General features: G+C 35.0%; 4 protein-coding genes and 1 long non-coding RNA gene across 7 annotated transcripts; all 5 read right to left on the bottom strand.

The window, feature by feature from the left end:
• Positions 1 to 3,655: 3,655 nt before the first annotated feature.
• LOC132289320 (F-box protein CPR1-like) lies at positions 3,656 to 4,850 on the bottom strand. The gene has a single exon (XM_059789953.1). It carries the CDS (start codon positions 4,826 to 4,828, stop codon positions 3,656 to 3,658), a length of 1,173 nt encoding a protein of 390 aa, XP_059645936.1. The 5' UTR covers positions 4,829 to 4,850.
• A 3,242-nt stretch (positions 4,851 to 8,092) lies between these two features.
• Positions 8,093 to 8,683, bottom strand: LOC132293177 (uncharacterized). Its single transcript, XR_009477790.1, has 2 exons — positions 8,623 to 8,683; positions 8,093 to 8,357 (listed from the first exon to the last, which is right to left on the bottom strand). It is a non-coding gene; the product is annotated as an uncharacterized LOC132293177 (long non-coding RNA).
• A 3,255-nt stretch (positions 8,684 to 11,938) lies between these two features.
• On the bottom strand, positions 11,939 to 13,294 carry LOC132289304 (F-box protein CPR1-like). The gene is made up of 3 exons (XM_059789952.1): positions 12,811 to 13,294; positions 12,639 to 12,709; positions 11,939 to 12,515 (listed from the first exon to the last, which is right to left on the bottom strand). The coding sequence occupies exons 1-3, from the start codon at positions 13,071 to 13,073 to the stop codon at positions 11,947 to 11,949; spliced, it is 903 nt and encodes a 300-aa protein (XP_059645935.1). The 5' UTR covers positions 13,074 to 13,294; the 3' UTR covers positions 11,939 to 11,946.
• Positions 13,295 to 13,848: 554 nt separating this feature from the next.
• On the bottom strand, positions 13,849 to 17,837 carry LOC132289287 (uncharacterized). Its single transcript, XM_059789951.1, has 3 exons — positions 17,730 to 17,837; positions 16,943 to 17,048; positions 13,849 to 14,528 (listed from the first exon to the last, which is right to left on the bottom strand). Exons 1-3 carry the CDS (start codon positions 17,835 to 17,837, stop codon positions 13,849 to 13,851), a joined length of 894 nt encoding a protein of 297 aa, XP_059645934.1.
• Positions 17,838 to 20,650: 2,813 nt separating this feature from the next.
• Positions 20,651 to 27,268, bottom strand: LOC132293175 (F-box protein CPR1-like). Of its 3 annotated transcripts, XR_009477789.1 has the most exons (3): positions 26,063 to 27,268; positions 25,934 to 25,984; positions 20,651 to 20,950 (listed from the first exon to the last, which is right to left on the bottom strand). XR_009477789.1 is itself a non-coding variant. In XM_059790531.1 (2 exons), exon 1 carries the CDS (start codon positions 27,181 to 27,183, stop codon positions 26,101 to 26,103), a length of 1,083 nt encoding a protein of 360 aa, XP_059646514.1. In that variant the 5' UTR covers positions 27,184 to 27,267; the 3' UTR covers positions 20,651 to 20,950; positions 26,063 to 26,100. The 3 variants fall into 3 exon arrangements, 1 of the variants encoding a protein (XP_059646514.1); XR_009477788.1 differs by having other exon boundaries at positions 25,934 to 27,267; XM_059790531.1 differs by lacking the exon at positions 25,934 to 25,984 and having other exon boundaries at positions 26,063 to 27,267.
• Positions 27,269 to 27,568: the final 300 nt, after the last annotated feature.

Raw genomic sequence — 27,568 nt, 5'->3', positions numbered from 1 at the left:
GATGATAATATACATTGCTGATGACATAGTCTTATTTCATCAATACGAGTATTTGTTTTTGGCCCTAACAACAACCAAATCCTTATTCTCACATGTTGCTTAATATTTTAAACCCACCCTATAAGCTATGTTTAGAATGTAAGCTTCCTCACATTTCTACAAAAAGAAAATTACATCTATTGTAAATGAAATAGATATAACTTTTTAACGTTGACTTTCCAAAACAAAGAACTCATTTTTCAGGAAAATGAAAATGGAAAAGAGGATACTAATTTTGAAAATGGAAAAGGTTGAATCAAACTCGAATCTCCAGATAGTGTGTCAAAGGCCAAATTTCATGCTTTCAAACATTGTTATGTAGGGGTGATTCGTGTGAGAACCTAGGTTCGATTCACCCCCATCCTTCTCCTTGTCGCGTATAATAATAAATAAATAAATAACATTTTTATGTAGCATTAATAATTTACCGTATTTCTTACAGTAATTAAAATATTCCCATTACTTCATTTTCCTAATGTTTATAGACAGCCTTTTCTATGGGATTGTCAAATTTTTTCTCCTTTTTTTAAAATTTTGTTTTGTTTCCCTTTCTCATGAAATGATAGCAATCAATTTTTGTTAAGCTTAAAGAAGGATTTCACAAGAGTTGTAATTCGAAAGATCTTAAAAGAAATATCTAAGCTATCAGCCATTCAGGCCAGGCTGAGCATAAGGGCTGAAGCTTTATATTTTAAAACCAAAATATAATCTTACTGCCATATTTTGGCTGAAGCTGGAATCCAAAGAGCCTCAACTTTTATAAAGAATAAATCCACACCTCACATTCCAAGCACGCTTTATATTCGGTTTATGTTTTCATAGAAGTATAGTGGGTGTGAGAGTTTCTTAACGAGATAAATAATAATAATAATAATTTCCAAGACATCACAATTGGTATTCTTGTCATTTGATTTACTATTATTCTTCATTCCATTGCCTAATAGTAAATCAAATGACAAGCTTCCTTTGGCACTCCCACCCTTATATCAAATGACAAGGATACCTCTCATAGTTATTGTAACAAGGGGGAGCTTGTCCCACATTGGATCCGGATGGAAGAGTGATTGGGTATATATGGGTTACGTGTTAGCTCCATATAATAGCTTAAGCTTTTATATCGGATCGCGAAGCACCCACCCGTTACAATTATCCTTCGGGACTCCAATCATATATCAAATGATAAGAATACTCCTTCACTTCTTTTCTTTTTTCTTTTAAAGAAGCCAATATTTGTTCCCTAACAGTAGTAGTAAGTAGATTGTTACAGCTTTCAATATGCGCTCCTAAAGTCGTCTCTTAATAGTTCTGAGTTTCTTTATTTGGATAAAACTGTTGATTCACATGGTGATATTGATGCTCACATTGCTTCCAACAGTGGAGGTGGTGGTTACGAGCTCCACCCTCTTCTATCATTAAGCGGGCAACATTTCCCGCAGAATAACCAAAAGTAAAAGAGTCAAGTGTGGGGGTTATGATCGGGACGAAGAGATGAAAAGTCTGTGGGCAGTTGAGAGAGCTCAATAAGGAGATGTTTGAGGTCGTAGGGAGAATTTTGAGAGGAAGGGTTGTGAATCCACTTCCTCATCTTGGAGTTCAGGTTCACCGACTCCTTCACTATCATTAAGTGCATTTCTCTGCCGCCTAATTTGTCTCCCAGAGCGAAATTGCTGGAATTGATTGTGGTCAGGCTGCTCCACCACTCGGTCGACTCCCTCTACCACCGCATATGACCCCATTGCCTAATAAGTGGAATTCACCGTCCCTTCGCCTTGACTTCCCTGCCTCTTAATCATCATCTTTAAGACCTTTATTTTTCAATAATTTTAAAATAAAAATATCCTCTTGTACCAGGACATGAGAATCTTGGTTCAGTGATAGAGGTGGGAAGCAAGGTAACAAAATTTAAAGTTGGAGATAAAGTGGGAGTCCGGTGACTAGTTGGTTCATCTGCTCCACTGTTTTGTGCTGGAATCACTGGTTGAAGTCCCTTGAAATATTATGGATTAGACGAACAAGGAATGCATGTGGTGTGGGAATTGTAAGCTTTGGTCACCAGAAAGACCTATGCCGAAAAGCTACCTATGGCAAAACGCTAATTGTCAAGTCTACAGTAACTCAAAGGCAGCCACCAATGCATTGGGAAGCTCTAGTTTCTACTGTCAGTGCCCTGACCAATTTTGTAACATTGAGGAAGGAAGGGTGTTTTTGTCATTTGAAACAATTGATGATAAAGGTGGAGCGCAAGAGGATATAGATAGAGTGTCAATGGCAGCTCCCATTTACGAATATATACCCATTCTTACTTCTTAGATAATCAAAGACTCGCCAAGGAGAGTTCACCAATCCACAAAAGTGGCCATTCAGATTCCCTTACCATAAAACCCAGCAAGAACAATTTTTTAAGGCACAAAGTAATGACTAATGATAAGCTTAAATGCATACTAACAGAAGCAATTACCCATTACTTGTCTCCTGACACTGTTTTACACCTCATTCAAGTTCTCTTTCATCAGTGAAAATTGAACTCATAAGAAATTAAGCAAGCTTTAAGGAGCCAAATAGGATGCAAGCATGCCAGCGTTTAAAGTGACAACGCTCAAACCTGCAGTAACTAGAACTTTCAGGAGTAAATATGAGATCCTTTAACTACAGGCAAATTGTTTCAACAGAAAGAGTATGTCGCATATTATAAGACAAAATATTTAATCTTCTTTCCTTCCTTCCATCCCCAGAGTTTCTAAAATGCCCAATTACTGCCCCATCAGTTCAGCATCAATCCTGACTCCCTGAGAGAAACATGAATTTTCATCTTAGATACTTTAAGGGGAGCAACATGATATAGTAGGTAAATAATAAATTGGATCTTCTCATATGGTTGCCCGTCCTTAGAGCATCATTACTCAATCTTATCTCTGTTTCTACGATTATGGAATCATCTATTAAAGAGAATACTATTAAAGTTAAACTAGCCCATATAATCAAGTTAAAGCAAAAGACAAGGACATACTCATTAATGTGAAAGATGCTACCAAAATATATTACCTAATGTCTGCACCTTCTTGCTCCTTTGCTCTTCCAGTTTCTTAAAGCACCAGCTTGAACCCCTTTGACAGAAAATCATCTCTATGAGGAAAAAAAGGTAACATGGAAGGTATAAGCTAAATTCCAGCATAATAACAGTTAACACAAAGGCATCCTCCTAAAGCATCAATAGTGGAACAAAAGGCAACATGTTAGGCATTAGCTAAAAACTGCAATAAATGTACATTACAATTTGTCACCTAATGAAAAAGAGAAGTCTATAATGATAGTGCTCTCATCATGAACACACCAGTCATGTCCACATCCATTGGATCAAGTGTGTGGCAATACAAACTCAATCCAATGAATGAGGACGAGGACTCCCGTGAGAGTGTCCTCATCATAGCTTTTTTCCACTGGTAAATGTATAGAGTTAGAAGGTGAGAACATACTGGCCTCACCGGTTGCAATGTAACTAGATTAAACACAACAGTACTCTAAACAAACAACATTAAAGAAACCAACACTTATTTCAAGAAATATATTTGCCAATTCATTTGAAGGATCAAAATGTCTATAAAAACAATAAAAAAAATTAGGCAGTACAATAGAACACAATGACTTGCCTCTTCTTTTTATTGTTTGGCTTGATCTTCTTCTTTTGTGGTTGCTGCTTCTCACCATCCTTTCCACCATCATCACCATGAACTGGAACAAGGCTTTCAACACAAATATTACCTTCTACAAAACCCTCTAAACCACGAATTGGAATATTTTTTACACTTTTCCTTCTCAAGTCATACCAGGAAAGCCTTGTATTGTCAAGTTCCAAAAGTACTTCCCCACCACTCTTCGAATAGGCCAAAGGCCTCAGAAAATGAAATGACCCAAACATACTTGGTTCAGCAATAGAAAACAATTTAGTCCAAGACTCCTTTACTCCATACTCCTTCATCACCCATATATCAACTCGGCCTCCAGGATATTTACAAACAATACAAAGGCAATCTCCTAAGGCAACAACAAATAAAGGAACAATATCCTCATCCAAACATTCAGGTTTTGGCACCAACCTGTATTCCTCAACCCCAAGATCAAAAGAAGCTATCAAACTGGCCGTATCCAACTTGGGTTTTGGAGTCACAACCCAGTGCAGAGCCCCATTAATGGTGATACCAGGCAAAACCCTGTGTAGAAGGTGATAAGGGAAATCTCGAACCCTTCGCCATGTATTTGATTTTAGACTGTAAACCTTAACTTCAGAATGAAATGAATCGTCATCTTTGCCAACAAACTGTACCATCCTCACCAACTTGTAGTCATCACTGACAGAATCATACCCTAACCCCAAAGCAGTAAAATTGATAAAGGGACATCCAGACGGGAACTCAACCTGTGAGACCGGTAGCTTCCGGTGTTTTCGAGTGGAAGGGTTCCATAGTATGACTTCGTTGTAGAAAGGGTTGCACAAAATAACCAAGCCATCCAAAGAAACCACCAGTTCGGTTTCTTCTTCATTCTTGATAGGATTGTCAAGCCGTACGGCATGATCGAGAGAATCCAAGTCTATGGAGTAAAGGTTTTCAATTCTAAAGATGAAGCTGTGATTAGTGTTGGTTTTGATCGATCGATTGAGATGCGATTTGATGAAACTGGGGCTGTCGATCAGAGCACACCATGATTTCAATACGCATCTGAACCGAAGAAGGGATTTCACCGGTAATCGTGAGAGTATGTCGGCGATCACTTCCACCGGAATGTCTGACATCTTTAGGGTTTGTGTGTGTGTGTGTGTGTGTGTGTGTGTGTGTGTGTGTGTGAGGAGAAGAGCAAATGAAATGGCAGAAGGGCGTTTGGGGTTTTGGAACAAAAGTGGGGGTTTTTGAACAAAAGTGGGGGTTTTTGAAGAGACTAAATTAAAATAGACTTTTTCACTAGCATTTATCAAGCCCATCAAATAAAGTCTGTTTGTAAAAGAAAGAAAAAGGTCAATAATAATTTTGAATTAAAATAAAAGAGACTTTTTCACTAAACATTTATCAAGAAAGTTACAATTAATTATCATTCTATGTTCATAAAATTTTATAGAGAAATAATTTTATTTTTTATTATTTATTTTTTTTTGCAGACAGATCTTTTAAAATTAGGAATGTTTTTTCATGGCCAAGCATTATTAGATTTATCAACGAAGTATTCAAACCCAAATATCTTCCCAAAACCAACAATACTTTTTCCAAATACAAGCTCATTGGCGCCACGATTTAAATTGATTAGAGAGAGAATGAGATCCACAATAAAGAAAACAATTCTTGCTTGATAGAGATATATTTTTTTTTACTTTTCTAAATTTTTATTTTTACTTTGTCTTAAAAGCATTTTAAGTTTTTAGCATGTATTTATCTGCTCAATTTGAAAATGTATGAGGTTTTTTTTTTTTTTTTTTTTTTTTTTTTTTTTTTTTTTTTGCAAAAAATGTTACATGGCCTTTGCACGTTTTGCAAACAACAAGTGAGCATTTTTTCACTTTATCCTTGACAATATTATAATGACTTTATATATATGCCCCTTAACATTGATTTATATATATACAATGTGCCACCGAAAAAAATTTCTGCCTCCATCCGTGGTGTTTAGTGCACCCCGTGAATGAAGTACCAGCCGCAGCCTTTGCTCATGGACTAATAACCTTCTTCAAAGAATGGCCTCTGCCCCTTTTGGTTTTTTTAATCGATTATGGTGGTATGAAGATATGAACAGATATCAATAAAATTCCAACTTTTTTTTAATTAAAATTAAAAAAAATACTAGCCCCAATTGCTGGATTCATGTACTTTATTGTTTATTTTGTATCAATAAAATTACCCACATTCAAGAAAGAAAAAAAATTAAAGAAAAATGGCTTACCTGAATTCTCCCTGCAATAACAATGGTTAGTGGCCGTAATAACTGATAGCAATGGTGAGGCCAAATAGAGAACTTATATTAATGGTGAGGACAAGCAGAGAAAAAACCGCGGTGGGTAGTTTTTGTATTTTTTATATAAAAAAACACTATCAATCCTATTGTTATTTAGTTGACTATTTATTGACTAATAGAATTATTTAAAAGTAGGATGAATCCCTAACATTTTTTTTATAAGAAAGTCCAATAACAAAACCTCTACAGAATGGCGGGAGTTAAAAGTTAAAAATAATAATAATAATAATAAACCAACTTTATTTAATGAGAAATTGATGATAGCATGCATTGCTTTTGACATATAATCTTATTTCATCAATACGAGTGTTATTTGATAGTGCAACTGACCATAACTAAATCTTTATAGTTACTATATATATATATATATGTATATGGGGATTTGAATATCTCTCTCTCTCTATATATATATATATGGGGATTTGAATATCTCTGTACACTTATTTGAAAAGTTGAAGGTTCCACTAATTAAGTGAATGAGTAATATCCTTTTATTTATTATTTTAAGCTCACCCTATCGGCTAACTTTGTAGAATGTTCCATTGCTTCTCGACATTTTTCACAAAAACAAATTACATCTCATATGTAACTTTCACAGTGAAAAGGGGAAGACAATTTTTTTAACATGACTTTGAAAAATGAAAGAATTTATTTTCAAATATCGAAAATGAAAAAAGAAACACTAATTTGGAAATGAAAGAGAGTATTGAACTTAGTCACATAAAGCGAGAGCGAATTAAAGAACGGGAGCGTGAGAGCGGCAAAATTATATCATAAATAGTGAGAATTTGAACAAGAGCGTGCGTAAAGCGTAAGAACAGGAGCGTGCTCGGAGCGTGAGACACACCTCTTGAAAAAAATTGTGTGACTTAAGTGTTGAATAACACTAAGATCACTACAAAATTATGAATTTATGCCAATTCCTAGATAACCAAAGACCACCATCTCACCAATCCACAAAAAAAAAATTCACATTCCCTTACCATAAAACCCAGCAAAAATAAACATTTTCTTTTTAGAGTGCATCATTAAAAAGATAACAAGATTATTTAAGGTTTCAACATATGTCTCATTTTTCTTTTCTTTTTTAGAGTGCATCATTAACCTTACTCCGTCGTAGACCTCTATTATCGTTACCGTCCATAGAAAAAGTCAGTTCCCTTGAAATCATTTAAAATAAAATAAAAATTCGGTACTTGCCTAGTATACGTGAAAAAGGAAACTAAACATGCAGCGGTATACTGTATGGTGCTCTAAAAGTCATAACACCACCACTGTCAAAAAAAATAAAAATAAAAATAAAAATAATACCTCTCTAAATAGGTGATTGTGTAAACTTGTACAGTATTATTCAAACAAATGACAAGCTTCATGTTATAATTATTTTTTATAGAGTAAATAAAAATTTACCATTCCATTTTTCTAATTAATTGGATGATGGATGAGTTTTGTGTTTTCTTTATTAGAATTGACTTCAAAAGTTAAAAAAAAAAAAAAAAAAGGAATCTTTCTTTCACTTCACTATGAGAATTGATCATAAATGTGTGTGTGAAATGTAGAATTTAGTGAGTTTAATTATAAGAGGATGGAGAGGAAAAGATATTACAACTGTTTATTTTTGGCAAGGAAGAGATTAAAATTGTTACCTCTCACTTTGTCTTGGATAGTTAAGAAAGAAATTTTGGAGAATGGAAACGGAAATAATGGAAGCTTTGTTATGTGAGTGAAAAATAAAAAAACACAAATTCATTTGTTAAGTCCTTTCACTTTTGAAACCATCCCTGAAACCAAAAAAAAAAAAACAAAAAAAAATTCAAGAAATTAACAGATTACAAAACTTGATAACAAAACTTACTTACCCAAAAAAAGGAATAACAAAAATTTAAGAAATCAAGAAGCAGAATAACAAAATATCATAAAATAAAATAAAATTTCAAGATATCCAGAAATATTTGGATGTCGAAAAGATTATTTAATAATTTGAGAAAAGTGGTCAGATAAAAGAGATCAGATAAATCCATTTTGGGTCAAGCCAAAACATTGAACAAACTTCAAGGAACAAAATAGGATGCAAACATAAAATTTACCAAAGAAAAAGTAAAAAGATGCCCATCATTTGAGGTGAGGTGACAACTCTCAAAACTACAGTTAAGTTTCAGTATGTTAAAGATGAGATCTTTTAACTACATGACTATGGCTGCTTTAACCAAAAACAGAGTACGTAGCATATTGGAAGTAAAATTCTTCAATCATATTCCCTTGCTTCCATCCTCGGACTTTCTAACATGCCCAATTACTGCCTAATCAATAATTCTGATTCCCTGCGAGAGAAACATATTGTTATATTAGATATTGAAATGAAGCAAAATGATAGAGCAGATGAAGTATAAAATGGATCTACTCATATAGCCAATCTCTCCTATAGCATCAAATACTCAAATCTCTTCTCTGTTTCTATAATTATCATATCATCTATACGACAGAATGCCATTAAAGTTAAATTAGTCCATATAACCAAGTAAAAGCCAAAAAATTACTCAACAAAGTATTGATTTGAAAGCTACTACAAAAATAAATTACCCATACCTCTGCACCTTTGTTCTTCCATTTGCTCAAAGTACGAGTTTGAACCCCTCTGATAGAAAGTCATCTCTAATAAGAGAAAAAAAAAAGGCTACATGTAAGGTTTTGATAAATTCAATGTAAATATAAAGTGCATTGCGAATTCTCGCTTGTTGGTAAAGAGCAATTTAATAATGAGGGTGCTCTTACCATGAATGAACTCACTCCCACATCCATTGGATGAGTGTGTGGCATCATGGAACACTGATGGGAGCTCACAATGGAATGCCCTCACGAAAGCTTTTCCCCATGGTAAAATGCATGCTTAGAAGGTGTGAACTCAATACTTGGCCTCCGCATGTTAAAATGTAGCTCCAATACTAAAGATACTAGCTCCTATTCCAAAATATATTTGCCGTGTGATTTAAAGAATCAAAATTTCTAAGGTAAAGTGTGGAAAATAGCCTTATAGTATGTTTAGGGTGCATATCATACCCCTTGCGTGCGGAAAACAACATCCCTAAAGTATCAATTTGTATAAATAAGTCTTACCTCACATTTAAATTAAAAATTGTCCTTACTGGGACATTTTATAAATTATTTAAAAATACATTATTTTGTGAAATTGGAGAAAAGGATACAAAACAGTCTGCATCCTAAAATAAAATTTTAGGTCCGCCACATGGCGTTTGCCGATTGGAGGGAAAGGTGAAATAGTCAATTGAAGATTGTTTCCTTTTAGAATCCTATTCAAAGATAATTACCACTTTGGTATTATTTGCCAAGAATAAGACAAATACAAGTGACAAAGTGACAAACATTATGCAAGTATAATGCCAATTCATCAAGATGTTTAGTTTCATGTGCAAATATGTTAACTTCCTCCTCTTTCTTTTCCTTTGCTGCCTATTTCTTCAAAAGCAAACTTCTAGAGACAAATTGGCTACTTATAAAATTGAATTTATTAAGGAACCAATCAATACTTTCCTTGAACATCCATATTCTTCAAGTTAAAGCCACACATATCTTCACGTGCTAATTCAAATTGCTCCAGAATATAATTCTTTAAGTACTAATCTCCATATGTCATCACTTGTCCTAAAGAAAAAACAGCATATCTTCTCCAATCACCTAGGGCCATGTGGCCAAACTTAAAATCTCCTTTCCCAATTGCCTCACACCATGTGACCAATCTAAAATTTTATTTTAGAGTGCAAACAAAACGAAGTGACGTCGTATGGTTTAAACACATGTAAAGTTCATCTCCACACTGTCACCCTTTTTGCAAAAAAAACAAGATCACCTATAAGCTTGAGTATTGCTAAAGCAAAGAAATCAGGATCACTGAAGGACTCGACGAGAGAATCACTTTCTCAATGACATTGTTATGCATATGCTTCATATTGCAAGTGTAGACAACTCCAGCCTGTGATCGGCGAAAGTATTCGCGATGGATGTCGGAGAAATTGAAGCCAATAACGTTCGCAAATGATGATAGCGGAGGGAGGTGAATCTTGGAGCTGCTCAGGGGATTGAGAAGGTAGATCTCCAGCAACTTGTGGAGGAATACAAGCCAGCCATGGGAAGATCCGCAGGCTCGCAGCGGCGATGGTGGTGGTTGGGGACATCAGGTAGATCGAGGAGGTGGATTTTGTTGGTAGAGAGGTTGAAGAAACCACAGGCATGGCTTTGGTGGGCCAGGGAAATGGGGAGCATCAGCCATGGGAGTTGGCAAGGGAGGTGGAGAGGGGTTCTAGAGATTGAAGATCTCCAGTTGAGGCATACAGCTCGGAATCAGATGTAGTTGGTGAGGATGGTGAGTTTTCCGGCGATGGTTCTGAGCAATTCTGGTGGGAGTTCAGACCAATCAACGGCCATGCATTGTCCGTCGGTCTCTCTTTGCGTTGGATGGGGGTTTTGGCAGAATTTACTGTTGAACTAAAAAAGAACTAATGGGATTGAATTTTATAAAATATACCCCTTTTTCAAATTAAATGTGTACATTTTCATTTTTGGCCCGTCTCAAAATAAATGTTCCATTTTTAAAGTCAAAGTACTGTTTTTTTTCAATATTACCAATATAACCTTCCTACATTGAATTTATAAAAAGTAAACCATCACATCCTATGGATCCACTATAAACATAATTGGTAATTCATTCACTACCGATACAATAAAAACTATTAAAACTCACCTTCTTATAAAGTTAAATTCCCGAAAAGGAACATTTAATTTGAGATGGAGGGAGTACATCATAGGAAATTTCATTAAAATATTATATATCATTGGATTATTTATTTATTTTGGGCCTTATTTCATATGAAATTTATCACAAGTGAAATTTACCGTTTATCTAACTCTCTATCACACTTTTAGTATTTTAAATTTCAATTTATACTAAAAGCATTAGGACTCATGCGAATAAAACTTAAATTTTTAAATATTTATATCTCTTAAAATTTAAACTATACACTGCTAGAGGAAGTATAAAGAGAGAACAACACTAAAGGGGTAGAGGAATATATATATATAGAGAGAGAGAGAGAAATAAATAAATAAATCTTCAAATGTGGGTTAAATTTAGTTTATGTGCACGTAACATCCCTCTACTAAGAGATTATTAGCATTCACACCCCCTTGGCATTTTCGGAAGGCTAAAAGGGCAGACATCAAAGCATTACTTTATGTCAAAGATTTGTAAAAAGTAATTTAAGGAGTCTTTCCGAACAATTTTAAACATTAAGGGGGATAATAACACACGTTTTAAAATAATGGGTGAAAGTGCTATGAGCAGAGGCCGAGCCAGAAAATTTCATATGGGGTCGAAGTAATAATATAAAATTAAAATTTGAAAATAAAAGAAAAAAAATTGTAAAGATTTTTTTTTTTTTTTAATGTACATTTTTTAGAGCATATTTATAAATGATATGAGAAAAATAAAGAGAGAAAATTGTTTAAGATAGATGAAGTTGTCAATTGTCCACCTCTCTTTTTCTTCTCTCTTTAAATCATAAAAAATAATTTTTACAAATACATATTATATATATATAATATATATACACACACAAACATAGTAGTAATATGTTGTAGCAAGGATTGCAACACTTTTTTTTATTGGATTTGAAAATTTAAAAGCAAGATTAAATGGATTTAAAATTTTAAAAGGAAGATTAAAGATTTTCAAAGGATCACAAGGGTTTCCTTTGCAAACCACAGCCCGAGTATACTTTTAGGGGTGTTTTTCTCACTTTACCCAAATTTCTATAAAACCAATGCCAAGCAACATCAAGTAAAGCAATGAAAAGAAACGCAAAAATAATAATAACACGAGTTACCTCATCTTTCTATTCATTTTCTTCTTCTTTTCTTTTGTAGTTGCTCCTTCTTACCATCCATTTCACCATCACCACCACGAAGCGGAACAAGGCTTGCCACACAAATATAAGGTTCTATTAAATGGTCTAAACCATGAATCCTAACATTTTTTACTGTTTTCCTTTCTAAGTCATACCAAACAAGCTTTTTCCCATCCTGTTCCAAAAGTATTTCCCCACCACTCCTCGAATAATCCAAAGGCCTCACATAATCGAATGACCTAATCATACTTGGTTGAGTAACAGAAAACAATTTAGTCCAAGACTCTTTAACCCCATACTCCTCCATCACCCATATCTCCACACGAACCTCAAAATAATTGCAAAGTAGTGACAGACATCCTCCAAAATCCTTCAAATTCATATGAACATTCTGATCCAAAAGCTCAGGCAGTGGCACCAACCGATATTCCTCAACCCCAAGATCAAAAGCAGCAATCAAGTTGGCCTTATCCGACTCCGGTCTTCGACTCACAAGCCAATGCAAAGCCCCATTAACCACCATAGCATGCTCTCGCTTGTATCGAAGGTAATAAGGGAAATCTTCATCGCCATGTATTCGATTTTAGACTGTAAACCTTGACTTCACTATCAAATGAATCATCACCTTTGCCATAGAACTGTACCACCCTCACCACCTTGTAGTCATCACTCACAGAATCATACCCAAACCCATAAACAATGAACTGGCAAATGCCGAATCCACCCGGGAACTCAATCGGCGTGACGGGTAACTTCTGGTGTTTTCGGGTGGAAGGGTTCCATAGGAAGATGCCATCCTCTTCGAGGAGATTGTTGCACAAACAGACCAGGCCATCGCAAGAACCCATCACTTCACCTCCATCGACTTTTTTTCAAGGGGTGGTCAAGCTCTACGGCGTGATCGAGAGAATCGAAGTCTATGGAGTAGAGGTCGCAATCTCTGCAAATGATGCTGCGATTGGTTTTGGTTTCGATTGATCGATTCAGATGCGATTTGATGAAACTTGGACTATCGATTAGGGCACACCATGGTTTTGAGACGAACCTGAACTTTAAAAGGGGTTTCACCGGTAATCTAGAAAGTATATCGACGATTACATCCGCCGGTAGTTCACACATTTTGATTTCCAATGAATTCTAGGGTTTTGGATTATCCAACTGAGAATATATAGGAAGAAGTAACTGTAATATAGAGGCCTTTTTTCAGGATTGTTTTTTTTTTTTAGTTTTTAAAAATGGCTGCTTCCACACCATAATGTCATAAATGGAATTATGACTCTATGACATTAAAAACTGGAACAGGAAGTGCCACTTACTTTATTGATTGTAATACCTCACAGTCCTCATCTGTGACAACACTGTATTCATTTTTTATTGGTTAAGTATATTAAAAAAAAAAAAAAAAGGGGATAAAGTACGTTAAACCAAACCCTATGTGCCATGACCTAATTGCAAGAAACCTTTCTGAAGGAAGTGAAACCTTCCTAAACTGTCATTTTGTTGCATTCATTGATCAACCGTTAACTAGCTGTTAACTAAAAATTGAAATTACAGTTTAGCCCTTACCCCTGTTGAATGATTTTTTACCTTTTCCAAGTCAGAGTTAAAGGCCAACGAGAAAAAATAATAATAATAGGGAGAGAGGAGAAGGAGGAACAATTTCCATCAGCGAAGGTTGTGGGTGTCGGGTGGTGGCGGCAAAGGTGTGGGTGAAGCTCCACTCTTGACTTTGTAGGTATGGTTAGAGGACAGAACAAATCTTCACCCTCACCCTTGAGTGACAGAGACAAAACGACGCCGTCTGAGCAAACCGGTGAAGACATCGGTAAAGAGTTCAGATCGTTGGAATCCAATTCAACCTGCGACGGAGACGGTGGTGGGAGTGTATCGTTGGCTACAGCATTCTTTCCAACGTCCCATTTGGCTTTGCTGTTATGAGTCGGAGCCGGAGATGGTGTTCCGACACGTCTGAAATCTGAAGGTCCACCGGAGAAGCTCGGCGTTGGAGGGTTAAGTGGGTGGAACCAGATTCCACCGGCGACGGAGACCCATGTCGGCGTGTATCGTTGGTCACAGCATCCTTTCCAACATGCCCTTTGGCTTCGCCGTGATGATTTGGAGCCGAAGATGGTGTTCCTACACAGCCGAAAAACTGACTACTCACTGACTTTTTACTGGAGCATCTCGGCGCTGAAGAGTTTGAGTGGGTGGAAGCAGATTCCACCAGCGACGGAGGCGGATGTCGGCGCGTATCATTGGTCACAGCTTTCTTTCCAACATCCCCTTTGGCTTCGACGTGATGATTCGAAGCCGGAGATGGTGTTCTGACACGGCTGAAATTTGTAGATCCACCGGAAAACTGTCTACTCGCCGGCTTTCCTAGGGACAAGTTCCTCGCCAAAAAGTCCAAGGCTTTGGAAACAGATTCGGCCGGCGACGAAAAGGGCGGTCGGCGTATAACTTCGGTTACATTATCCTCACCAGAAAACTGACTATTCACCGGATTTTCATCAGAGAAGCTCGGCGCCGGAGATTGAACAACAGTGTTTTGGGAATCTGAAGATCTATCAGGAACTGCAGGTCAAGATGATGCAAACTCAACCCAGTCCTTGGAGTGATGCCTAAAGAAATGAAAGAAGGTGATGTTTTACACAACAAAGACCATATGAGATAAATTAGTTTTTAGGTTTGCAAGTGGGAGGAGGGATATGTGGCTCAATTGACCAACGGCAGAGACTCAAATTCACTCCGGCGAGGGCAAGTGTTTTTTATCTCATGTCATAAGGGCCAATTTTGTCCTTTAAATTTTTTTTGATCCCTCACTGACTTAAGTGCTCTCTGTTTCTGTTAAATTTACAACGGTAGTTAACATTTGCAATAAATGGAATAGTTTAGGGGGTTAAGTGTCTTTGTCATAGTTTAGGGGAGTTTTGTGAGAAAAAGAAAAAAGTTCAGGGGGTTTAATGCATTTTACCAAAAAAAAAAAAAAAAAAAAAAAACAAAGAAATTGATAATAAAATGTGGTGGTAAGGTTTACAAAATTGTGATGGAGGAGGAAGTACTTTCAATGTAATTTCAAAATAGAATAGCTGATGGTTTTTTTAGTTTCAATTTAGACAAAAACAAATTAAAAAAAGAACAATAATTGTCTATTTATTAAGGAGTAGTTATTCATTGGTCCAATTAAACAAACCTTCTATAAAATTAGGAAGGTGATAAAAAAAAAAATAAAAAAAAGATTATAATATTTTTCAACTTAGTAATGATAATAAAAATTGAGAGATTTTTTGGTCACAAGTATATGCATCTTACAAATTATAAATTAAGGTATGTTGTGAACAAAAATAAAATGATAGACTCATGCCACGTGCGAGATTGAATCGCCGGACCGGTCAATTCTTTCTTTTGCTTTCTATTCTATTGCCCGTGGATGCATTGACATTCTCCTTTTTTTTCAATCCAGTTATTGACATGGGAAAGAATGACGACAATTAATATCTGTGACTAACCCCTCTTTTCTCCTTTTTCCCTTTTTTTTTTTAGAATAAGGGAGGAAAGAGAAAAAAGAAAAGTAGATTCATCATCTGCGACACTCGGGTTCAAGTTCGAATTAAATTAATAATAAAGGTAGAACGAAAAATACGGGACTAGGACAAGAGTATTATCCAAGATACTTAAATGAAATACTGTACTTGTACTTAATAAGACATTCATCTGCTTTCATTCGTAAAGGCGGAAGTTAAGACGAAAACAAAAGAATCGACCGTTCAAGTATTCGAAATTGCATGGAAAAGTTAAAAGAAAGAGAGACATATATGGGGTATATACCCATCTATATTGAATTGCGGATACAGAAATGATAGAATCAAGCTACATCTCCTAAGTCCTAACCAAAGCTCAAATTTGAAAATATTTTCAAGTATAGATTAAAAAAACATATATATTAAAAAATATTATGTAAATGTTTTACATAGTGCATTACTAGATATTCAAAGACAAACACATTTTTTAACTGCTTAGGAAGAAAATGAGATTAGATTTCGTACCCTTCACTTGAAAATATATATATATATATATATAAGTAACATTGTGTTTGAGAAAGTTGGTGAACGAAAATGGTAAAAAATGAACAAAATAGAATTTCATTAGAATAAAATGAATAATAACTAAATTGTCTAAACTTGAGCCTATTCTTCAATCTTATTTTTTATTTTTTACCCAAGATAAGTACCCTCACTTTGCCCTTGCAGCAACTTAAGAGTTTACGAATTATTCAAATGCATTGTTAGAGTGTAACATTAACACTAAATTGTGATTCAATCATAGTTCGTCTTATCATTCAATATGCTGCAGTTACACTAACTTTGTCCAAATCCGTTAAACCGCAACCGATAGTGCAAACTTATACTAACTATACTCGAGTCCGTTATACCGTAACCGATACTGCAAACCATGCATTCAATACAATTTGTATTGTTTCAAATTTTGAAATAATAGTATTGACCTTTGCTTCAACACATTAAATTGTAATTTGATAAAATTATTTTGCGTTTCAAAATAATTGTATCGAACCACCAAATAATGTATTACGGCCTTTACAAAACACAGGGGCGCACACAATCATATAGCAAAGGATCATAATCCATCAATCAAAATTCCAACTGGAACCAAGTTGAACTTTAAATGAAATTGGACGACTCTTTCTATTACTCTTGTCGATCAACAATTTTCAAAATTTTAGAGAGACGTTGGACACTTAAAATCACTTTTTTTTTTAGATTATCTCACTAAATTACAACTTTTTTTTTTTTTTTTTTCGATAATTTAAATTACAACTTTCCTTAAGGCATGCATTACTCATTCTCATATAGTAGCTTTTACATTGTCAACATACAATGTGTACTCCGTTATTTCTGCCAATAAATAGTCTGAATCAGAGTAGCCAAATTATAGAGGTTAAATGCAGCAACAAGATCAATTGAAAAAACCTACAAAGCTTTTTCCACTTGACGCAAGGGAATAGTCCTGCTCCGAAGCCGGCGAGGACACCCTCCCATGGTCAAAAACAATTAGGAAACCCATAAATTCATATTCCTAAAACAAGAACATTAATTTAACAAAAAGATTTATGATCAACAAAATTTCAAGCAAAATAATTAAAAAAAAAAAAAAAAATCAAACAAAATTATTAGAAATTCAAGAAACTCAGAAACACTTAGATGTCTGAAAACGAACTAAAATTTTGACAAATGTTGTCTGCTAAAGTCCAATGATCAGGGTTTGGACAGAGTCAAAATGTCCAGTACAGATTTATCAACTTATAACCAAGCTTAGATAACCAAAAACTTATCATGGAGAATTCACCAATCCACAAAAAGGCAATTCGAATTCCTTTATCACAAGTCTCAGTAAAATACATCTAAGAGGCACATAGTAACAACAAACCTTCATGCATACTGTACAAAAGAAATTATAAAATATATATTACACATTATATGTATCCTGACTCTTTCACACCTGTCGCTTAACTCAATTATCATTGGTGAACATTAGACTCATAATATATATATATATACACACACACACACGCACACATAACTTAATTAAGAAGCAAATAACTAGGGAAGCATATACGCTATAATTTAAAAGGGTATTTTTTTTTTTACTCCTTTGAAAATCAATAATAACACAATCAAATCAATGACAAATCACAGAGTTAATTTACAACATTTCTGAACGTAATTTTGAATCTTTAAGCTTGTTCATTGAAATGACCATATGAAGTATGAACCTTATCTGGGCTTCTCTATTGTTAAATGACACCTCCTTCGAAAAGATGAGCTCAACAAGAGCATCCTCGTACAATTTGTAACCTGCATACATGGTTAATTGAAATAAAGATTGTTGCTCTACTTAAAATCTAGTTGTTAGCTTTTGTCATTGAAATTTACAAGTTGCATTTTGTTTATATCTGAAGTTTGTCCAAATCACAAAGTTTGGGAAAAGTATGCTAAATGTTGGAATATGAACGTAAATTCCTAAACTGAGGAAATCAGTGAATATCACCTTAGAGAGAAAGACAATGAAATTCTAACGTTCACCAATTAGGAAACCTAAAAAATCATATTCAAATTGAGAACGATTGTAAGATGAACAAACTTCTAAAGAATTTGAGAAATTTCAAAGGAGATGAAAATTAGTTGAAACATTGTTGACAGCCAAAACTCAATGGCAAAATGGAAAACTTCCATTGGATCTTTGTCAATGTCTCGCATGAAATTGATAAAATAAAACTATGCACGAGACAGCCAAAACAAACCACAAAGAGTCATATTCCTTTCTCAGGAAACCCAGAAAATGAAAGGATGCACCACCTGCATTATGTCGTCACAAATCACCTAATAATGCAAGCCACCTTATAATACATAGTTTTCAATCCCCCATTTATAGCATAGAATTGTCCTGGATCAACCCAAGCCAAGTGGAACAAACTCAGAGCCAAAAATAAAAGCACATATGCATTAAATCTAAAAGTCTTCAGAAACACATAGAATTAAGCATTGCTCACAAGACATTATTCAGAATTTAATATTGACGTCAAATGTCTGAAGAATGCTCAACTGTTCATTTACCTTGATGAATAGCACTGTCTTTCTGCCTTTCACCAATAACATGTTAGAATGGAACAGATACAGAGCTCAAGAAATTGTGAAGGTGCATGGCATCCAGTGGAAGCTCCCATTCAATTGGCATCTACCTAATAAAACATAAATTTACACAATCAATAGTTCAAGGAACAAGCTAAAAAGTCCAAACAAATTTATTAGAAATTTAAGAAACTCAAAAACATTTAGATGTAAAAAAATGAACTAAAGCAATTCTAAAATATATTGGCGGTTAAGTGACATTTTTTTTTTTTTTTTGGGACTTAACCCATTTGAAAATCAATGACACAAGCACAGCACAGAATGAGTTTACAACATCTGGGCTTCTATTGTTAAATGACACCACTTTCAAAAAATATTCAACAACCACTACATCTCCCTCCAAATATATTCAGATTAGTATGAAACATATGAGCTCTAACAAAGGTATACTTGTACAATCCCCTAATGTTGGATACATAAACACGTGTAGTTCAAATAAACATCATTGCATGACACTGGACGCTTAAAACCCAATTGATCTATGTTGTCATTGAAGTTTGTAATTTATCTTAAACATGTCACTCCTTATATAGCTTTAATAGATAATGCACATTTTGTTACCTCTCTCTCATACAAGAGGAGTAATAATTATTATTGTTCGTAAATAAACACGAAGTTTGAGAAATGTTGGTACAAGGACATGAAGCAGCGGGGATGGTGGAGATCACGTGTCAGTGGGGTGATCTACACCCTCTCCATTGCATTGGACCATCCCCAATGTACAAGAGAGAATCCTAATTTATATGAACAGAAATTACTAAATTGAGGAACCCATTGAATCTTGCCTAAAAAGAGGGAGAGAAAAAATGAGAAAAAAGAATGAAATTCCAAAATTCATCAATTAGAAAACCTAAAAGTTCACATTCAAATTGAGGATGATTTTAAGTGAACCAACTCACAAAGGATTTTGAGAAATTTCAAATGGGATGAAAATCAGTGATAACATGAGAAAATTTAGGTGAGAAACAAAATCCTGACCAAATCAGTCATGAAAACATTTTTCTGAGCCAAAAATCAAATGCCAAATGGAAATGTCTGATTGGATCTTTGTCAAAGTCTGACAAGAAACTGATGAAATTAAAACAATGTAAAAGAGTAGATCCATTGCAAACCCACAAAGGGTCATTTACTTCCCTCTCACAAAACCCACAAAAAGAAAGGAAGCAACCTGCGTTAAGTAGACATAACAGATATTTAAAAATCAAATTTAATGTCACAAATCACCTACAAGATGCAAGCCAACTTATAACCCAGAGTTTCAATCCTCATTTATAGCATAGATCATCCTTGATTAAACCAAGCCAAGTAGAACAAACTAAAAGCTAAAAATACAAGCACATATGCCTTCAACAATGGTATCTAAAAGTCTTTAAGCACTGCTCACAAGACATCATTCAGAATTTAATAGCGTCAAAAAGTCTGAGGTTTATACCTTCATGAATTAGATAAGAATGCACTCTCATTCACCAATAACATGTCAGAATTGAATGACTACAACGCTCAAAAAATTGTGTAGGTGCATGGCATGGCATCCAGTGAGGGCGTTCAATTGTGTGACGGCCCGAATTTCCATAACCCGGAGCGCGAGTAACCCAAAAACTGACCTGATAATGAGTCCGAAATGGGAAAGCAAGAAAAGAAAAGGAGGTCTCTAATTTGGAGTTAGAATGAGTGAAATATGAAGTTTCAAAGTTTGGTTAAAAAGCTGCCAAAAAAACACCCTGTTCCCAGGTGCGATCTACGTAACTAACAAAAAAAAAGGCACAAAATTATGGTGCTCAGGTGCAATCGATCGTAAAAAAAGTGCGATCGATCGTAGAGTACGAACGATCACTTGAAGCTTGAAATTTTTGAAAATCATTGGGAAGATGAGACTTTTTGGAAAAAAAATTGTTAAGTAACACCCCTCAAATTTGATACTTAGGTCCCTATGGTCCATACCAAGAAAGATAAGTTAAATAAAAAGAAGAAAATGCCTCCAAGTGCATGAAATGCAAAAAGAAAAAATGAATATTTGATACAAAGCGCCCTAATTTACATACATTGAAAGTACTTGGCCCTTGGCCTCATCACATACATGTCAAGTTAACATAAAAGAGAGTACTTGGGTGGAAGTTACACAAACAAAAAGAAGCTAAGCAAGCTTCTAAATATATTACACATTGGCAACCCCAAAAGATACATACAACATGCTAACACTTGCATGTGAATATTACACAAAAGATGTTCAAAACATAAACATAAGTCCGAGCTAAGGATGACGTGCATCCAAGAAGAGTACCTCCTTGCCTGAAAAACAATGATCAATTAGGGTGAGTAATTTGAATTACTCCGTAGGACAATGCATATGCGTATAACCTAAAGTTTCAAAAGCTTTGCAAGCGTAATATAGACAAATACATGTGGATCATGCCTCCTAACGTCTAGTTTCAAGGTGAAACTAAGGAATCATAATAAAACTAACTTTGAAGCATTTTAAACATAATCCACAATAAGTAATGCATTTAACAATATTGGAACATCCAATGCAAAACAACAAGTTACAATTACAAACTATTGTCAACTTGAAAATAAAATGTGAAATCAAACAATAGGAATATCTTGGACACGGCGTCCGGTTATGAACATCACGGCCAAGACAAATTAGCTATTTTGGATTACTAGCCCGCCGGCAACTACCCAAGTGGCCACTATATTGGGGAGAACTCGTACCTTCCGCACTAGAACCGTACTCAAGCCATGTCACGAAATAAATGCCCCAATAATCCAAAATCAACAAATAATGTCACAACGTATACATAAGTATACAATGCACTTAATCACTTCCCATGCACAATCAAGGTTGGAACCACACATTCCATGCTCTAAGTCTTCAAGACTAATATGGCATTATAATGACTAGTCCACAATGTGAATAATACTACACTAGTGTAATGATATCAACTTATGAAATCAATTCATGCTAATATAGTAAGCCTTAAAATTACATAATATTGTCAACTTGGAAATAAAATGTGAAATCAAACAATAGGAATATCTTGGACACGGCATCCGGTTATGAACATCACAACCAAGACAAAATAGCTATTTTGGGTTACTAGCCCGCCAACAACTACCCAAGTGGCCACTATATTGGGGAGAACTCGTACCTTCCGCACTAGAACCGTACTCTAGCCATATCACGAAACAAATGCCCCAAGAATCCAAAATCAACAAATAATATCACAACGTATACATAAGTATACAATGCACTTAATCACTTCCCATGCACAATCAAGGTTGGAACCACACATTCCATGCTCTAAGTTTTCAAGACTAGTATGGCATTATAATGACAAGTCCACAATGTGAATAATACTACACTAGTGTAATGATATCAACTTATGAAATCAATTCATGCTAATATAGTAAGCCTTAAACATTTGATTAAACAACACATACTATTAAGCTCACAATGAAATAATTGGCAAGAATCATATAAGAAGTCCACAATTGCAACTATATGAAATTACTAGAGATTAATCCTCCACCAAATTAAACAACACATAGTATCAAGCTCACAATGAAATAATTGGCAAGAATCATATAAGAATTCCACAATTGCAACTATATGAAATTACTAGAAATTAATCCTCTACCAAATGAAACAACACATAGTATTAAGCTCACAATGAAATAATTGGTAAGAATCATATAAGAATTCCACAATTACAACTATATGAAATTACTAGAAAATAATCCTCTACCAAATGAAATAATAAGAGCTTTACGAGGGATATATCATACACATGCTTGAGTAATATAAAAACTTAGGTCAAAACAAATACAACCCTTATCTATATGCAATCCTACAATTCATATAACATGCATACAATATATATTAGATTTCAAAAACACAATAAAACACTAAACTTATAAACATAGTACACCCCCTACCTCACTAGAGAAAGTCTCCCTAGAATCCAAAGGAAATGTGTGCAAAATGATTCCAAGACAAAGATGTTAAAGACAATGGTGTAAGGAAGCTTTTGTCTTGCAAAGGTTAGGCCAAAAGGTGAAAGGAAGACGGGCTAAATCAAGGTATAAGGTAAGCTTCAATGGAGGCTTAGTGAGAGAGGAAGAAGAAGATGAAGTGGAAAATCACAAGAAAATCCACTAACTTAGTGATATACATACACTTTAACTACACTAGCACTACCTCTCTCACACACACTCTAATCACAACCCTCCACTTGTCACAATCCAAGGCATCCTCACAAGACTTAAAATCCACCTTACACTTGTCATCATCCAAACCCTCCAAATGATACCAACCAAAAATCAACACTTGGTCCAATGAAAGAGTGACACTTGTCACACTTTCCAAAAATTGAAAAAAAGTCCCTCTTCAAAATATCTCACAAAAATAATTGCAAAAAGGTCTCTAACCCAAAAATATTTCAAAAAGATAATCGCACAAATAACCCCAAAATGAAAATGTCTCCCAAAGAAAGAATGCAATTATACCCCCAAGAAATGAAAATAAACTATGCATTAACAATAAAATAAATTAAAGTGAACGCATGAAATGTCGGAAATCAATCTCGAACACAAAACCCCACCTTGGGTCCTACAAAACCCTAAGATAACAAGAAGCGAAATAATAATAATAATAATAATAATAATAATAATAAGAGCGAATTGCAAAAGATAAAGAAAAAAAAAAAAAAAAAAAAAAAAAAAACCCTTAACTATCACTCACTTGCAAAAAACCCCCCTTATAAATACTTTTAGCAAGAAACTCTCCTCAACTATTCTGAGGGCGGTATTTTAACTTAACACTGTGTAATGATTTTTTGAGGTAATTTTTTGGACCAAATTACCCCTCAACATTGTGGATTTGGGTCATGAAAAAGCAGACGAATTTGGCAGTCCGACCAAGCCACTCCCCCTCTCTGTTCGTTTTGGTACTGCAGTAAGGTTTTGATAATGGATGAGAGAGATGTTGTAGTGGTGGTACGGAGAGAGAAAAAGTTGGGTGCGGTGGGGGTGGTGTTGAGAGAAAAAGTTGGGGAATAGAAAAAACGCTACTTCTTCTTCGCATCTTAAAAAATAAATTTCTTGCAAACGTAACCTCTCTCTCCCTGTTATATCCAAACAAAGAAAACTAGGATGAGGGATCAATAATGTATGATGAAAGTGAGGACAATGTAAAACTAAGATAAAAAATAATAAATAAAAAATAATAAATAAAAAAAAAAAAAAAAGAGAGAAAGTGAGAGACATAGAGAGAAAAAACAATTGATGAGCAGATGGTTTTAACATGTTTTGTCAATAAGTTAATTACTTCTTTGAGTTAGCATTATAACTGTGGTTGAATATGTAATGGAATGGCACAAAAATCTGCTTTTTTATTTTCTTTTCTTTTTTTTTTATTATAAATAGAGTCTGGAAGGCTACCGCATCTGGAACTTCTTAAAGTTCCAATTAGTTAATCTAAAACTTGATTTTGATGAAATTCGCACCATTTTGATCCTTCTTTGACATTCCCAATGGTGAATACTTCCATTGACTCTGAAGGGATTAACTTGTGTTGCATCACTTTCCCAAAATAATTCAGCGGCAGCACAAGAAAAATGCAAATGAAGGCAGCAATATAGAAAATTCGGATACTGTGCAGAAGCATTCCAGCAACTGGGTAAGTAAACTAAAAAATTGAACAACGGAAACTAATTTGACAAACATGCAAGGTAAGTGAAATTAAACACATCCAAGGAAGATGTTTGCAGAGGTATCCGGTTCTTAAACCGTTACGGCGTGAATGTGAATGGGGAAGAAGGAGGACTGAACATCACCGGATTTAATGGAAGACTGAACAATGACCCAATCCACAAAGTTGAGGGGTAATTTGGTCCAAAAAATTGCCTCAAAAAATTATTACAGTGTTAAGTTAAAATACCCCCCTCAATACAGTTGAGGGGGGTTTCTTGCTAAAAGTATTCATAAGAGGGGTTTTTTGCAAGTGAGTGATAGTCGAGGGGGGTTTTTTGCAATTCGCCCAAATAATAATAATAAAAATGTCGGAAAAACGGAAAAAAGATGACATGGTCATCACAAATTGACCCTAATAAAAACATTAATTTACAATCAAAATTTCAAGCATGAAGATAAAAAAATCCAAACAAAATTATTAAAATTTCAAGAAACTCAAAAAAATTTAGTTTTTAAAAAATGAACTAAATATAAACAAATGTTGTTTTCTAATCCAATGATCAGGAACCATGATCTGGACCAAGTCAAGTACAGTACAAATTTATGAATTTATCACCAAGAATAGATAATCATAGACTTATTATTGGCAATTCACCAATCCAGAAAAAGGAAATTTAAATCCCCTCATCAAAACTCTCAGCAAAATACATCTAAGAGGCACAAAGTGAAACAAACCTTCACGTGTACTGTACAAAAGCAATTCTAGCATATATTTACACATAAAGTGTATCCTAACTCTGTTTCACACCCTCATTTAACTCAATTACCATTGATGAAAATTAGACCCATAAAAATAGATCAAACTTGAGAGAACTAGGATGCAAACAGGCCATGATCATTTAAGGTGCCAACTCTCAAAACCATAGGAACTACACAAGTAAAATAGAAATCTTTAACTATGCAACCTGACTAATGACTTCACAAAAAAGAGTATATTGGATGTAATAATAACAATACTAATATAAAATATTCCTAATCTTCTTTTTGTAACTCCATCATCAAACTTCGTAACATTCCTAACCTACCCAATCAGTCCTGTATCAAATCCTAAGAGAGAAATTTTAATATTAGACCCTTAAGGAATGCAATGTAATTAGGTAGGTGAAGTATACAGTACATTCTGTAAGGAAGACTACTAGAATGCATTCCATTGTAAGATGGAATCCAATACTGTCGGGTTTTTTTTAAAACTTAAATTTTGATGCTGATTTTAGTTCTCACTCTGGATATGCTGCTGGTGGGATTGTATTGAAAGATGAATTCGGTAGGGTACATAAAGTTGTGGTCCGCTACTTCCCCCTTCAATTGGTTCTTCTGTTGTGGTAGAGGCTATGGTTGCTAGAAATAAGGGCAACTTAGGGTATGATTGAAGTAGTGGAGGGGGACTGCAATTTAACTGCAATATGATGATCATTCGAGATTTGGATGGGTCAAGAGAAAAGGCAATGGAATAGCTCAGGGCGAAGCTAAATATGCATTTCAGAAAAAAGAGAACAATTAATTTCACGAAGCTATTCCTACCTTCATAGAGGAATTGGTTAAACCTGAACGTACACTGTATTGCCTCTATTCCTGTTATTAAAATATCATAATAATAAAGAATACCATAAACTAGCCAATAAAACCAAGTTAAAAGAGAGAGAAATCGACCCTATTGTGTTTACTGCTTCTCCTCATCAATTCCACCTTCACCACCGAAGCGGAACAAGGCTTCGAAAACATAAGTCAGCTTCCATTATAAAGTCTACACCCTGAATCTCAAAATGTTTGATTGTTTTCATTTCTAAATCGTACCAAAGAAACCTTTCACCGTCCTGTACCAGTAGTACTTCCCCACCAGTCTTTGAAAAAGCCAGAGGCCTCACATAATCAAACCACCTGAGGGTACTGGGTTGAGCAATAGAAAACAATTTAGTCCAAGATTCTTTAACTCCATATTCCTTCATCGCCCAGATATCAACACATAAATCAACACCAACCATGCGATAGTCAGTAACTAGACAAAGCCATCCTCCTAGAACCCCCAGACTCATCTCAAAATTCTCATCAGAATAATCAGGCTGTGGCACCAATCGATATTCCTCAACCCCAAAATCAAAAGCAGCAATCAACCTGGACCTATCCGAATCCGGTCTTCGACACACAACCCAATGCAAAGATCCATTAGCAAGCAAAGCATTTTCCCCATCCCAGAGGTGATAAGGGAAATCTTGAACCCTTCGCCACAAATTCAACTTCAGACTATAAACCTTAACTTCAGACTCAAACGAATCATCACCGTTGCGAAAATACTCTATCACTCTCATCACCTTGTAGTCATCATTGACAGAATCATACCCAAACCCGTATACAGTATTCTGGTAAACACGACGTTTGCGCGGGAAGTCAATCGGTGCGACTGGTAATTGGTGATGTTTTCTGGTGGAAGGATTCCACAGCGCAATGTCTTTGTGTGAATTAAACAAACAGAGCACCCCATCACAAGAACCAATCAATTCAGTATCCTCCTCTTCATTCTTCAACGGGTGGTCAAGCACTACCGTACCATCATCGTCGACAGAGTCCAAATTTAAGGAGTAGAGCTCATTTTCCATGTAAATGATGCTGCGATTGGTGTTGGTTTCGATGGATCGATTTAGATGCGATCTGATGAAATGTTGGCTGTCGATCAGAGCACACCATGATTTTGACACGCATCTGAACCGTAGAAGGGGTTTCACCGGTAATCTTGATAGTATGTCGGCGATTACATCCACATGAAGATCTGACATTTTCGGGGAATTCTAGGGTTTTCTATTCAGAAGTCTAAGAGAGGAACGGCGCTTGGTACAAATAGGCTACTACCACATAGGTAAGTAAGGCCCAATCGATTTCCAGAATAAAATGGGCCTCCACCTTTGATCCCCTAACAATTAAACTTTCGTAACTACCTAATTCTTTTATAAATGTTAAAGAATCAAGACATAAGTCACATAACTAACACTTAAAACTCTGAGCCTCAACACTGATAAAATTAGTAGATTATTGTTTTCCTACACATCCTCTTAAGATTAGAATTATATTTTTATTTCTATTATTTATAATTTAAATATTTAATTACTCTTTTACAATTTTATCCTTTAATTAATCACTAATTTGAGTTATTAGTTTGAGTGG

The sequence above is a fragment of the Cornus florida genome, unplaced genomic scaffold, assembly GCF_030987335.1.
Source record: "Cornus florida cultivar Cherokee Brave unplaced genomic scaffold, ASM3098733v1 CherokeeBrave_3.0.0_Hap2_Chr02, whole genome shotgun sequence".
Lineage (NCBI taxonomy): Eukaryota > Viridiplantae > Streptophyta > Magnoliopsida > Cornales > Cornaceae > Cornus > Cornus florida.
The sequence above is the reverse complement of the archived record's forward strand: the minus strand, read 5'-3'. Positions and strand labels throughout refer to the sequence as shown.